General features: G+C 33.7%; 2 protein-coding genes across 3 annotated transcripts in view; one reads left to right on the top strand and one right to left on the bottom strand.

Moving 5' to 3' along the window:
• Positions 1–1,632, top strand: part of LOC129004041 (lysosomal alpha-glucosidase-like) — a 28,734-nt gene extending 27,102 nt beyond the window's left edge. The window contains exon 18 of the mRNA XM_054432414.1: positions 232–1,632. Coding sequence (XP_054288389.1) covers positions 232–294 — 63 coding nt within the window. The 3' untranslated portion in view covers positions 295–1,632. The remainder of the gene's footprint in view (positions 1–231) is intronic.
• Positions 1,633–2,118: 486 nt separating this feature from the next.
• LOC129004050 (metallo-beta-lactamase domain-containing protein 1-like) lies at positions 2,119–11,388 on the bottom strand. 2 transcript variants are annotated; one of them, XM_054432427.1, is made up of 5 exons: positions 11,202–11,388; positions 9,701–9,904; positions 4,711–4,875; positions 4,047–4,160; positions 2,119–2,452 (listed from the first exon to the last, which is right to left on the bottom strand). In XM_054432427.1, exons 2-5 carry the CDS (start codon positions 9,888–9,890, stop codon positions 2,265–2,267), a joined length of 657 nt encoding a protein of 218 aa, XP_054288402.1. In that variant the 5' UTR covers positions 9,891–9,904; positions 11,202–11,388; the 3' UTR covers positions 2,119–2,264. The 2 variants fall into 2 exon arrangements, with proteins under 2 accessions (XP_054288402.1, XP_054288403.1); XM_054432428.1 differs by lacking the exon at positions 4,047–4,160 and having other exon boundaries at positions 11,202–11,386.
• Positions 11,389–12,786: the final 1,398 nt, after the last annotated feature.

The following is a 12,786-nucleotide window of genomic DNA, read 5'->3' as shown; positions in this document are numbered from 1 at the left end:
TATGCCATCATGCGTGTTGTGTCAACTGTCCTCGCGACCCTCCTGAAGGCGTACGTGAAACACGGAAGTCAACCCCGTGAGTCAGCAGAAATGTTTGCAGTCAGATCTTTTCCTTACTTCCACTCGCCTACACTGCCTGCGCTAGGCCAAGTGCCAGCTTATTTGTCAAGAGCTGTACAGTGTGGTATTATTTTGTGCCGTGTTTATAGTCTTGCATTTTTATTGTTACAGTTTCTACTTATACAAGATCTGTCCCTAGATATGAGTCAGCCGTTCACTATCTCCTGGTCTTAACCTTCTGTTTAATATTAAATACAGATAATGCTTTCTTTGTATTGTAAATCAATGTTTTTATTTACACTTGATAATAGATCTAAGTAATTTGTAAATTGACACTTACCTTTTTGTGGAATTAAAAATAGTATTTGATTAATATTTTGAAATGCCTCTAAAATGTTTGACGTGAAAATTGTAAACTTTTGTAGCAGCTAACTGCTTTGATAGATTTATTTTGGGACTATAAAGAAAAACATACGATATTAAAGCTAGAATGCATTTCTAACATTTCGGCTTTATTTTAAATACATCTTAATAAGTATAATAACATGCATTAAATATTCACAAGTTATCTATAATGTTATATTTATCATGTTTTTTTTGTTTTGTTTTTTTTCCTGGGATGCTAGGCACAAGCCTGGGATATTTATCATGTTAAGTCTACTGAAAATAAACCCAGAATATAAATAGATATAAAATATATATTTTTGTAATTTGACTATTAACTAGTATAGACTATTTTATTGCAATAAAAATATTTGTATTTATATTACTTTGTAAATATGTATTGTATTATGTAATCCAGAACATTGCGCACAAGGAAAAAAAATTAATTCACCACTCTTGTTTACATTACAATTTAGGACAATTAGGAAAGTGGTTTTATGGTTGTACAAACTTTTTTTATCGATTGTGTTAAAAATATCCATAGGTAGTAATTCTTCAAGCTAATTTGAACTTGCAATAACTTACAATCAAACAAACGTTTAACCATGAAATTTTGTCCTAAACATATTTTATAGCTAAATATTCTAGTCATTGTTTTGCATTTAAGGGGAAACTTGGCATAAAATGATTTTATAAGAAGCAAAGAACTGAAAGCTACGGAAATCACTGATACAATACGCAATGTCAATGTCAGTGTTCCAGTCATACAGGGATATGAAGTATTTGTTTACCATATATTGTATCAATAGCTAAAGCTTGTGTTTTGTTCAGAATTTGTTAAAATAACAGTTAACACCTTGAAACCGTCTAAACATACATGTTTGTCAAGGACTGTTAAAATGCACTACAAATAAATAATCCTAAATTAAAACTTAATCTGGAATAAGTACTGAAACATTCTTCAATGTATTTTTCCTAATAAAAAGCTATTTTTAGATATCTATATTAAAGGATTTCACATTTTCATATTCATTGCACAAACAATTTTTCAATTCATTTTTTATTTTTATTAAAAATGAAACTAGAAGTTAAGAAATAGTAAATACTTATTTTTATAATTTGCCATTTATGTTTAAAGTAATGCCATGTGGCCTATGTATAAATTATCTTTCATTATTGAAAATAATAAGACTGTGAAAATAAACTTTAATTGTGATATGACAAACTTATTTGATTTTTAACACCCATACCTTACTTACACTTAACTATATTACACCCTAATCTGCCACCTATGAGACAGGGACCATTGTCGTATCGGAACAGTGAAAAGGTCAAATTATCCAGGGAGCATATCAAATGACCAAAGTGCTGATTTTGTACCTGTGTGTGCGGGTGATGTTCAGTAGTTTGTTGCAATCGCCAAAGACGATGATTTTTCCATGATTGCTTTTGTCATGGATGACGATGATAATGTTCACGTGATCGTGGATGAGAATAATAATGATTCTGTTACCGCAAAAGATTTAGATTTGGCCACAATAGCTGAGGATGACAACAACATTTCCGTGGCTGCGGGGAGATAAACAAGATTTTTGTCGCAATTATGGGGGACAATGATGATGTCAGCTGAACTTCTGAAACTGCAATAGAAGTGTAGGTATTAAAAAGCTGAAGACAAAAAATAAGTATCTTTTATTTTGTTACCATCCTTCCAGAGGACAACCTTCTGTAAGTGGCATACAAGTTATTGTTTTAGATCACTTCCAGAACAAACAAAAATTCTCTTCACAATATAAACACCTAATTTACATAAGTCATATCTATAACTCAACTTTCTTCTTCATCGCATCTGTAACTCTGAACATAGGACCATGGCCGGGGACGATGTAGTTGGCCAATCTCAATACTTTGTTTCTATTCTCTTCTTGTCTTTCTGGACTTTGACTTCCTGCAACTGTCCGCCATAGTTCAGGATCTTCCAAATCTTCCTCCCGTTCAAACAAATCACCTGACACAAATAATTGCATTTGTAAATCTAAATTACTTTTACAAAATCCTAAGCCATGGTATAGAGATCTAATTTTGATGTTAGACAAATACTAAAATCAAAGGTATCAACCACGAATACTAGATCAGTCACGGTATGGATCGTAAATATAAACAAATGATATTAGTGGCCCGAAAGCAAACATTATTAATAACATTGCTTAAATTGAACTGTCTAAATCATATGTTAACGTTATTGGTACAGTCATAGACAAAAAGAATTAAATATAGACTGACAGCAGTGCTGCAATTAGCATAAGTTCTGGCGTCCACCACCAGGAGTACCGTGTATTTACATAGCAAGTGCGCCTTAACTACACGGCACTCATAGGCATAGACAAATAGAATTCAATATAGACCGACAGCAGTGCTGCGGTTAGCATAAGTTCTGGTGTTGCGTATTATGTGCGCCTTAACTACATGGCACTCCTGGTGGTGGACGCCAGAACTTATGCTAATCGCAGCACTACTGTGAACACTTAATACCGAGGGAAACAGACAAACCCCGCCTAAAAAACTGAATACACTTAATACAGAGGGAAACAGACAAACCCCGCCTAAAAAACTGAATACACCGAAACAGACAAACCCCGCCTAAAAAACTGAATACACCTAATACAGAGGGAAACAGATAAACCCCGCCTAAAAAACTGATTGAAAACAACAATCAATTCCACACTGGACCTGGGCCAAACAGCCTCTCTTATTCCACTCAGTGACGATGAAGATGCTGAATCCACCAAAACAAGAGCACATCCAGGGAAATTCATTAGGAGTAAATCTGTGAACACAAACAGCGGCAGAGTATCTATGATTACAGAGGAAGACCATCGTAGCCTCGAAGGACAAAAGATTTTTGCATTTCCACCAGAAGATACCCCGCTGATAAGCACACAATTAATGACAGATGAGGATCTACAGCACACATGCCGCATCCACCTTATTGACACACAACACCCAACATCATGTGAATACAAAACACTGCCACCGAGCACTAAATGAGCACTAAAATTAGCACTAAATCGTGACACCATTTTCAACTGATTTGCTCAATGTGGTGGGGCGGATGACGTCATCACTGGCGGCAGTTTTTCCTCATTTACTTGAAGTTAGCCCCGCCAACAGTTTTTATAATTTTTTGGTGTGTTATTGTAGAGCACAATTTTTTTTATATATACCTTGGAGAAGCACAAATTCAGCACTAAATTATGGATATGTTTATATAATTTGTGCTCATTATGGTGGGGCCAACTTCACGCGAGTACTTTGTTAATGACTACAAAGATGAGCTGCTTTAATTATCAGGATCGTTTATTTATTAATTGCTCAATGCACAGCTGGATCGAGTTTTGAACCAACAAAAAGCTTCTGACTTTTTCAGTAACCTTCTGATTATTGGTAATTGTCCTGAGTAGAGTTAACATGAACATTTTGATTTATTAGGCGAGCATTATCCACCCAGCTCTTGTTAAATTCTGTTAAATACTACAATGAAAAGTCAAGTAGTGATGTAGAGTAGAATCAAACTATACATTTAAAAGTAATTCACCACCCACCTACAACCGCAACAGTTCCTTGGTTCTTTGTATTGACGACAACTGAGACATCATCATGAGTATGGCCTGGAGTAGGGATAATTGAAATGTCTTTGTCAATCACATATGGCTTTCCTATAACCAAATTAAAACTAAATTACAGGGTTCATAATAGCTGATTAGGTTTTGATTTTGAATAATCAAAAACGCTCCTGGTATACGTGAAAGGAGTAGTTTTAATGTGTACTATTTGTACCAATGTGAAAGGTTTATCCCACAAAATAGGGATGAAAAGAAATGAGTGATCAACATAAACGCCCTCTAGGCTTGTCAGTCATCAAACTTCAAACTTGCTTAGGATTTTACAATTGTAAGAGAAGTCTAATTGCAGCATCCAAAGTCAAGCAGGTCATCAAAAGTGAAGTAAGATCAAATGCATCTTCTGACAGACTTTAAGATCAGTAGGTTACTTACAATTTTTACACTTGATACATTTTTCAATTATTGTTTATTATATTAAAATAGAGAAAGATGGAGGGTCGTTGTTGGTGTGGCCAAATAACTTGTTAGATACGCATGGCCATGGGATTAAGAGTAAGTACATTTTTGCATTTTAAATGTAAAATCATGTCTTATTTACAATGAAGTTTTAATTGTTACAATGTACATTTTAGAGCAAACCTACCTTCATCAAATGGATGTATTGTGTATTTGTGTTTATAACTGATGCTGAATCCCACGATATGTTTAGCTTTCAGGAAGAGGTTGTTGTTGCCGGTGTGGTCGGAGTGGCTATGTGTGCTGATTACGTAGTCAATCTGATTCACGTTCACTCCGTGTTTGCCTAAGGCTGAAATAGAAAATTATTTTTATCCATGCTTAATGAGGCAAATTAATCTAAACAAAGAAATCATCTGTTAACTTAGTGTGAAGGTGATTTGTTAGTAATCTATTAAGCAAATAAGTGGATACAAGGAGACTTAAGTTACTCTTCTGTTTCAAGTTCATAAACTTTTGACGACCACACCTCAATTTTCTGTTATAGCGACCACACATGGATTTTATACAGCTGAATTTGTAAAGAACAATGTTTAATCATGAGGATTGTCCGTTAACAGCAATAAGACTCCCTTCCCACTTGAACCAGGCTAAGGTTATGCGGACTCTTACCTCGTAGCTATTCTCTGTCCTGTGCATCGCGATGTGTTCAACTAGTGACTAAATAATGTGTATTAGCCTACGTTTTTTGTCTAGGGGTTCATTTTGTGAATTGCTAACATGAGTGATTGTATTTGAATTTGGCAAAATTAAGATAATTTTTTTTCTATAGATTAAGAAATAAAATCTATAGAAAAAAACTGATTGAAGTAAAAACTGTTTTATAATAGCAAGATTAAGAAATCCAAACATATAGTTAAAACTACTTGGGATATTATAAACTCAGAAACCATGAAAAGTTAAGTTAATTGCACAAATAACATATATGTAGTAAATGGAAACAAAAGAGTTGCAGATCCTCTTGAAATTAATAATTTGTGATGTGGAAATTTATTAAATCTGAATTCCTTATTAAATTCCTAATCACTTGGTGAGAGTCCCATGCATCTACGATTTTTTTTTAAGTTATAGAGCTTTGAAAGTTTATGGAAAAGGGAAATTTTGGGAAAATCTTTAAAAAATTTCAAGTTCATATGTACAGTTTTTTTTTTTTTTTTTTTTTTTTTTTTTAAGAAACTATTTTGATATCAAAAGAAAGCTTATAATGTCCTCTTTGGAAAGAATACCAATTTTTGTCTAAACTCATGGTAGTTTTCATTTCAATAATTGTTTTATCGAAGCATGTCATAAACGTTTTAGAAAAGGGACCTCTTGTTATGTTATTTCTCCATAACACAAAAAAGTGTGTTAATCAATTAAACTCTTTAAGTGTGTAGCCTGTTTCTCCATAAAACTCTTGTCGGGACCGCAAAATTGGTGAGATATTTTGTTCTCTATAGACTGAACTTTGTTGTAAAGTGAATATTAGAAATGGGACCTCTTGTCATTATGGCGAAATAACGTTGAGCAAAATTTCTCAGACCGTGCAGAGGCTAACAAAATTATTTTTTTCGACCTTTTGCATCTTCGATTTGATATTTTAACCGATACTGTCTTGTTCTATGACAAAAGAAGTAAACAAATCAATAAAAAACCGAATTTTAATATTTTTAACCTTAACCAAAACTGCCAAACACTAAAGTACTCATAACTTACTTATTTCTTAACTAAATTGACTCAAACTTTCAGGGGACCTTTATGGGTATTAAAACCAGCTAAATTTAACTTGTTTGGCAAGGACAAGGAAACAGAATTGAATTTAAAAACATTTGACTGGGTAACACAAACTGAAAATTTTACAAGACAAAACAAGCACCATTTTTAGGGGAGACAAAACAAACAATAGCTACGAAAAGGTAGTAGCCTAATACATTTACATTAAGGTTATTTTTGGTCATATCAACCGCACTGAAAATTTTGCATCGCCGACAAGAGGTCCCTTTTTGCTTTCCACATCATATTTATTAAATTCTTATTTTATCAATGTTGTGATGGACAGGCCTATTAATGTGTCCCCTTCTTGTAGCCAAGAGACATCCAGAGATATCCCTGAACAACTAGCTCCAACCGGCTCAATCTGTGTCAATATTCAAAATATATTCTATTTTAGTGACACTAATAAAGATGAAATTGAAAAAATTATAAATTCTTTTAAAAATAAACTATCCTCCAGCCATGACGGGATTACAATATCAGCCGTAAAATTTGTAAGACAGCAGCTTAGTAAAATTCTCTCACATTTAATCAACTCCTCTTTTGTTAGAGGCATCTTTCCAGACAATTTAAGAATTGCTAAAGTAATTCCAATTCCTAAATCTAATGAGGCTACAGATACAGTCCACTCTTGGTAATTCAAACACTTGATAATTCAAAACTTTCGATAATTCAAAATGAAGGCTCAGTCCCTAGAGAATCTCTCAATATTTCAAATTTTTACCATGCATTTTGATACACTCGGTATTTCAAAGTCCAAATAGAGGGCAGGTCAATTTGTAACACGCAGTAATTCGAAGTTTCGTCGGAAAAACACTCTATAATTCGAAGTAACTCAGTAATTCGAAGTTTCGTTGGTTAACACTCTATAATTCGAAGTCATGCTGTAATTCGAAGTTTCGTCGAAAAAACACTCTATAAATCAAAGTCAAGCAGTAATTCGAAGTTGGCAAAACACTCTATAATTTGAAGTGATCTCTTCCTGTTATAACAGGAAACTATACAGTACAGTACATCCTGTTCCCATGGTAGGCTAGTGTTGGACGTTTTGATTATCAATTATCAATTATTTTAGATGGGGACGCCACTATGTGCGTATTTTAACCCAAATATGAGTGAAGGATGAGTGTAGGATGAGTGGCGCGATCTTGTAGTCTTGTTAGTGACTAAGGCCGACATGTTCCTTAGACACAGCTGTTAATTAATAGCCCATACAGCTAATGGCAACTAAGGGACCTACAGTTTATAGTGGAATCCGAACCACATTTTTGATGTTTGTTTAGTTAGAACAGTAGTCTGAGTTAGTTCGCTGACTTGTTTTTCTAAGTTGGCAATCCGATCTCTAGATTGCGCGACATCTCCTTGAGCACAAACGTAGTTGTCGACAGCTGATAGTTCAGCTGTTGGCCAAATATATAGCGCTAAATAACAGATTTCTTTGCAACTACAGTAACTGAAAAATAAGCCGTTGATTGTTTAAAAGTGTACTAAAATACGGTATGATGTTTTATTGCAACGTGCTGTACCTTTGTATGTATTAAACAAATTAACTGTCTGTAATTCGAATGGTTTATTTTTCTCCCGATAAATCGAACTCTTGATATTTCAAAACTCTTGATAATTCAAATTTATATGCTTGGCCCACCAATTTCGAATTATCAAGAGTCTACTGTATTGGTATAGTTTGCCGCTTAGGCAGCATTGGTTTAGCATTAGCGTGCAGGTCGTTTTCTAAGCGGCCGAACTATAATTACCGATCAATATCTTTGCTATCACCAATGTCTAAAATTTATGAGAAAATTGTTTCTAATCAATTAACTGCCTTCATGAAGAAAATTCAATCCAGATTCAATCAACCAATGGAAATAATAGAAGCCGTAAGTTTCCTTGGCCTTACATTGGACAGTAACTTGTCTTGGGACCAACATTGTAAACTTGTTTTAAATCAAATAAATTCCGGACTTTGTGCGATTATAAAAATGTCAAAACTATGTAGTACCTATTGAGGTTTTAAACATTATTTTATTTTTCCCACATTCAATCCCATATATCTTATGGCATATGTGTATAAGGAGCCACCTCAAATTCGAATCTAAACCAAATTTTGACAATACAGAAGCAATCAATCAGAGCTATGTTAAAAATGAACAACAATGATTCTGCAAAAGAACACTTTAAAAATTTAAGGATCCTCACTGTTTATGGTTTGTATGTTCTTGACTGTATTATGTTTGTAAAAAAAATTCAATCCACCAATTAAAGAAAACAATCAAAACTGCAATACACGTAACAAAAATAGCTTTTTAATTGGAAAACGTAAAATAGAGCTCTTCTAAAAAAAGACTGTCAATGCAGTACATGAATTTTTTAAATTTATTCTTTTGAAAATTAAAACAGAACAAAAACTCAACATTTAAAAAAATAGTCTCAAGGAATATTTAACGGCTTATACTCTTTAGATGAATTGAAAATGGCTTTATCATAGTTTTAATTTATTTGACGCTATTCATGTACAACCATGTGAAAATGTATTCATACTCATGTATTCATATGAAAATGTATACTATGAATACAGATTCTTGACTATGACTATGAATACTTTCTAAAGGTAATGTACTCTACTCACAAGTAATGTATACCAAGTGTTATAGAGGTATTTTACCCCCCAGACTCCCCGTTAGGATGGTGTCCTGGTTGTGCCCCCCCCCCCCTAAATATATGGGTCCCGTGACACCCCTAGATCTAAGTCAGTACACAGATAATCTCACTACTCATCCTTCACTCACATTTGGGTTAAAATACGCACCAAGGTGGCGTCCTCATCTCAATTGATAGTTGATAGGTAGTTGTATCGATTATAGTGAAGCTTTTAGCAAAGTTAGTGACTGTTACGGAAATCTAAAGATTGGGAGAATGGACACAAAATGCACTTGTACTCTTTTGTTTTGAGAAAGCACTTTTCTATAAATGTACAACCAGACCGAGTTTAAAAATACCATTATCCTTCATTTGAAATGTTTAATTATCTTAATTTATTGTCCGTTCTTTTAAAATTGAGGTGTTGTCCGTATAGCAGAAAAGTACCGACTTTTATCAAATGAAAATAGATATAGCCACAAAATATAACTTTAGTGAATTGGCTTTAATATAGGCTAAATTACACATGGGTTTAAATTTTCTGTGCCTGAATTTGTAGTCTTATAAGAGAACAGACTTGAAAAATAGGGGTAATGCCAAAGATGCTAAATTAAGTAGAATCTTAACTGTTTTATAACACCAAAGAATTGTTATTTATATTTTACTCTAACATTCAATCTACTTTTTTGTTGGTCTTTGTAAGTCTTCGCTAATAAACATCTACCTACCAGTAACAATGACATCTTTATCCCATGGAGTCATGGTGTCCACTATCAGATTGAGCCTTCCTTTAATCAGAGTACAGGTGCCGTTAGCTTCCATTTCAGATTCACTCACTATTTTTGAGTAACCATCATAAAGAACATGAACTGTATAAGGTGACTCATTGACTCCGTTTTCTGACTGCCCAACATTCATCTTTTATCACAAGGCTGAAAACGCAAGACAATATAAATTGAACACAACAAAGTAGCAATCAATAATAAGATTGTGTCGGATACAAAAATTTTGCCACCTAACCAAAAACAAAACTTCTATTGGGCTGTCGATTGTTATAATTTGTAATAAAATGGAGTCAGATAGCAAAGTTCAATCATGTTGATAAGTTCTTGTTACTTTATTATTCACTTGAAAGCTTGTGCTGACGATGTACTCGATTTTACACTGACTGCGGAAGACGTTCATGATTTCATCGCACTAGGGAAGATGTTATCAAGTTTGCCATGACAGCAGATGTTCTTGATTTTACCGTGACTGCAATAGATGTATACGGGTTTGCCGAGATCGTGGATTATGTTCAAGATTTTACTGAGACTGCGGAATATGTTCTCAATCTTGCCGTGACCACTGGAGGTGTTCTCAATTTTTCCCTTATCTTGTAAGATGTTAATGATTTTGCCATGACAACTGTAGATATTATCTATGTTTCCATGCCTGCAGAAGGTGTTATCGGTCTTACCGTGACCACGGAATACGTTCCCGATCTTACCATGACCTGGGAAGATGTTCTTTATTTTGCCCCGACCATGGAAGATGTTTTTGATCTTGCCATGACCGCGGAAGACGTTCTTGATCTTGCTTTGACCTCGGGGGTGTTTACGATTTCGCCATGCCCACGGATGATGATCGCAATTTCACCGTGACTGCAGAGTATAGCATGTTTTCCCAGTGCGAGTACAAAATTCCCACATAGTTCCTGATTCAATACATTTACGCAAACTTCCCAGGATTCTCAGTATGTATGGTCACCCTGGTAGGGTCTCAAAGTAATGTTTTTATGTTAAAAAACAAAATGGCAGATATCTGGTTTACAAAGTGATTTTGGAAAAATGTTATTCTTGATTTTCTCTTTATTTTGACCAATAGAACCATTTCCCGGATTTTGGCTGTTTACTTACGGGACACCCTGTACATGCATTGATATTTTATTAAATAGTGTTTTTGGCCTCTGGTGGAATAAGTTATAAACGAAAAAAGTAAGTAAAAGCGGTCCCGGGTCTAGGTCTTATCATGAGAGCTATGAATGGTAAGAGCTTACATATAGCCTACGGTGATTAAGAACTAAGTCCATTTGATGTGTGTTTATTATAAGTCTACTTAATAATTGTCTACTTATTAGTTAGTATGAATTCAATAAACCAGTTTTTTTATAATGTTTTAATTTTCTAAATAAGGGAAATTCGAAAAAACCTAAGCCTACTTCTTAGTTCATTTTCAAAAAAAACTTACCATCAAATTCCAACAATGTAATTATTTTTACGGAATAGGTATAGGCCTAACACTTGTAAATAAATAGCAACATTAAAAATTAGACAAAAATACAACTAGCCAGCGTAATGTATTCCGGATTTCAGTTCCATCCCACCTTGTCTGTAGTACAGTACTACAGTCTTTCAGTGTCAGTGCTGTAGCTGTATTTATTTATTTACACATTTACAGTCAAAGTTAAATATAGGTTATGTTTATACGATGCAGACGATACTTAAACTTTTTCTTTAAGTTTGCTTGACAGTAGGCTTGATTAGACGCCATGTAGCCTTATAACTTGGTATTTAGTTGGCTTTATGTTATATATTTTATCGCATTGGTTCTGTTTTATCTTCTGTAAAATAAAGTAATGTTACTTGGTTTTCCATATTTTCTTAGTGGTGAAATATATTCTACTTTATCCTTGGTAAGAAATTTTAATTCATTTACTTTTCACATTGGATGATGTAATTTAAAAATTATCTAAAATAAACAGGTTACCTACTTATTTCTCAATTCGTAGGTAATGACATAGACTATCTATGGTAATGACAATGGAAGGAAAGAAAATAAGTTTAAACTATTATTAACTTCCTTAACTTTTTGCTATATGCATTGACTTTATATCTACACATAGTCTGTCATGAAATCGAAAATAATATAGGTAGATAATATATTGTAATTGTTGAGGGACAGGAAGTGGGGCTTGTATAGTTAAGCGGAAGTGTATATTAGTGATTTTGTGTGGGTAGGCTGGAAGTGTTGACAAACAGTACATGCCTACAACAATGACATGGTGTTAAAGCCGCATATTATTATGTAACAGTTAGTACTGCATCAATTGTTCACATCTACCAAACTGTATTCTTACGTTTACCTCTTGTAAAAATGCCACTGGCATAGGAAAAATACCTCCGCAGCAAACCTGCAGACTAAGAAAATTTCCATTTGCCTGATTTAATTTTCAATTAAATATATTTCAATAATATTGGGTTTAACAAGTTAACGAGTACCTAGGTTTGCTGCTACAGGAAGGGTGATTAAGCGTGTTTTAGTAAAATATTATTAGCTTAGTATAAAATAAATAGATTTGCCAAGTTTGATCAAAATATAAAAATATGAATATAAATAAAAAATATAATATAGTCAAAATATAAATAAGCACACTACAACAGTTTACTTATTCTCCATAAGAATAAACATGGTAATTTTAAATTTATAATGTTATCTGTGACCAATAAGCCGAACAAAAACACTTCAATATACTAAATTACTTTTTAAGTTTGTTCAAAATAGTTAAGAGAGAGAAATTGGGAAATTTTGTTTTGAGGGTCCAAAACAATTTTTACCCCATAAAACCCCGTTCGCATGGTCGGATCATGCTGATTCGCAAACTTGTAGAATAATAAACGTAGGTTTTCACGTTTGTACAAAACTTCATCGAAATCGGGTCGTTTTTGTGATAACTCGAGCAAAATATATGTGCTTTGCTATAAGTGCTTTACAAACATATATATAGGGCCATGGTCGTATTAAGAATCAATGAGGCCCCCGGCAGCTCTCACAG

Source organism: Macrosteles quadrilineatus, unplaced genomic scaffold, assembly GCF_028750875.1.
Source record: "Macrosteles quadrilineatus isolate MER2022 unplaced genomic scaffold, UCM_ALF_1.0 Scaffold_9__3_contigs__length_116548681, whole genome shotgun sequence".
Classification (NCBI taxonomy): Eukaryota; Metazoa; Arthropoda; class Insecta; order Hemiptera; family Cicadellidae; genus Macrosteles; species Macrosteles quadrilineatus.
Note: the sequence above shows the minus strand (reverse complement) of the source record. Positions and strands in the feature narration are given on the sequence as shown.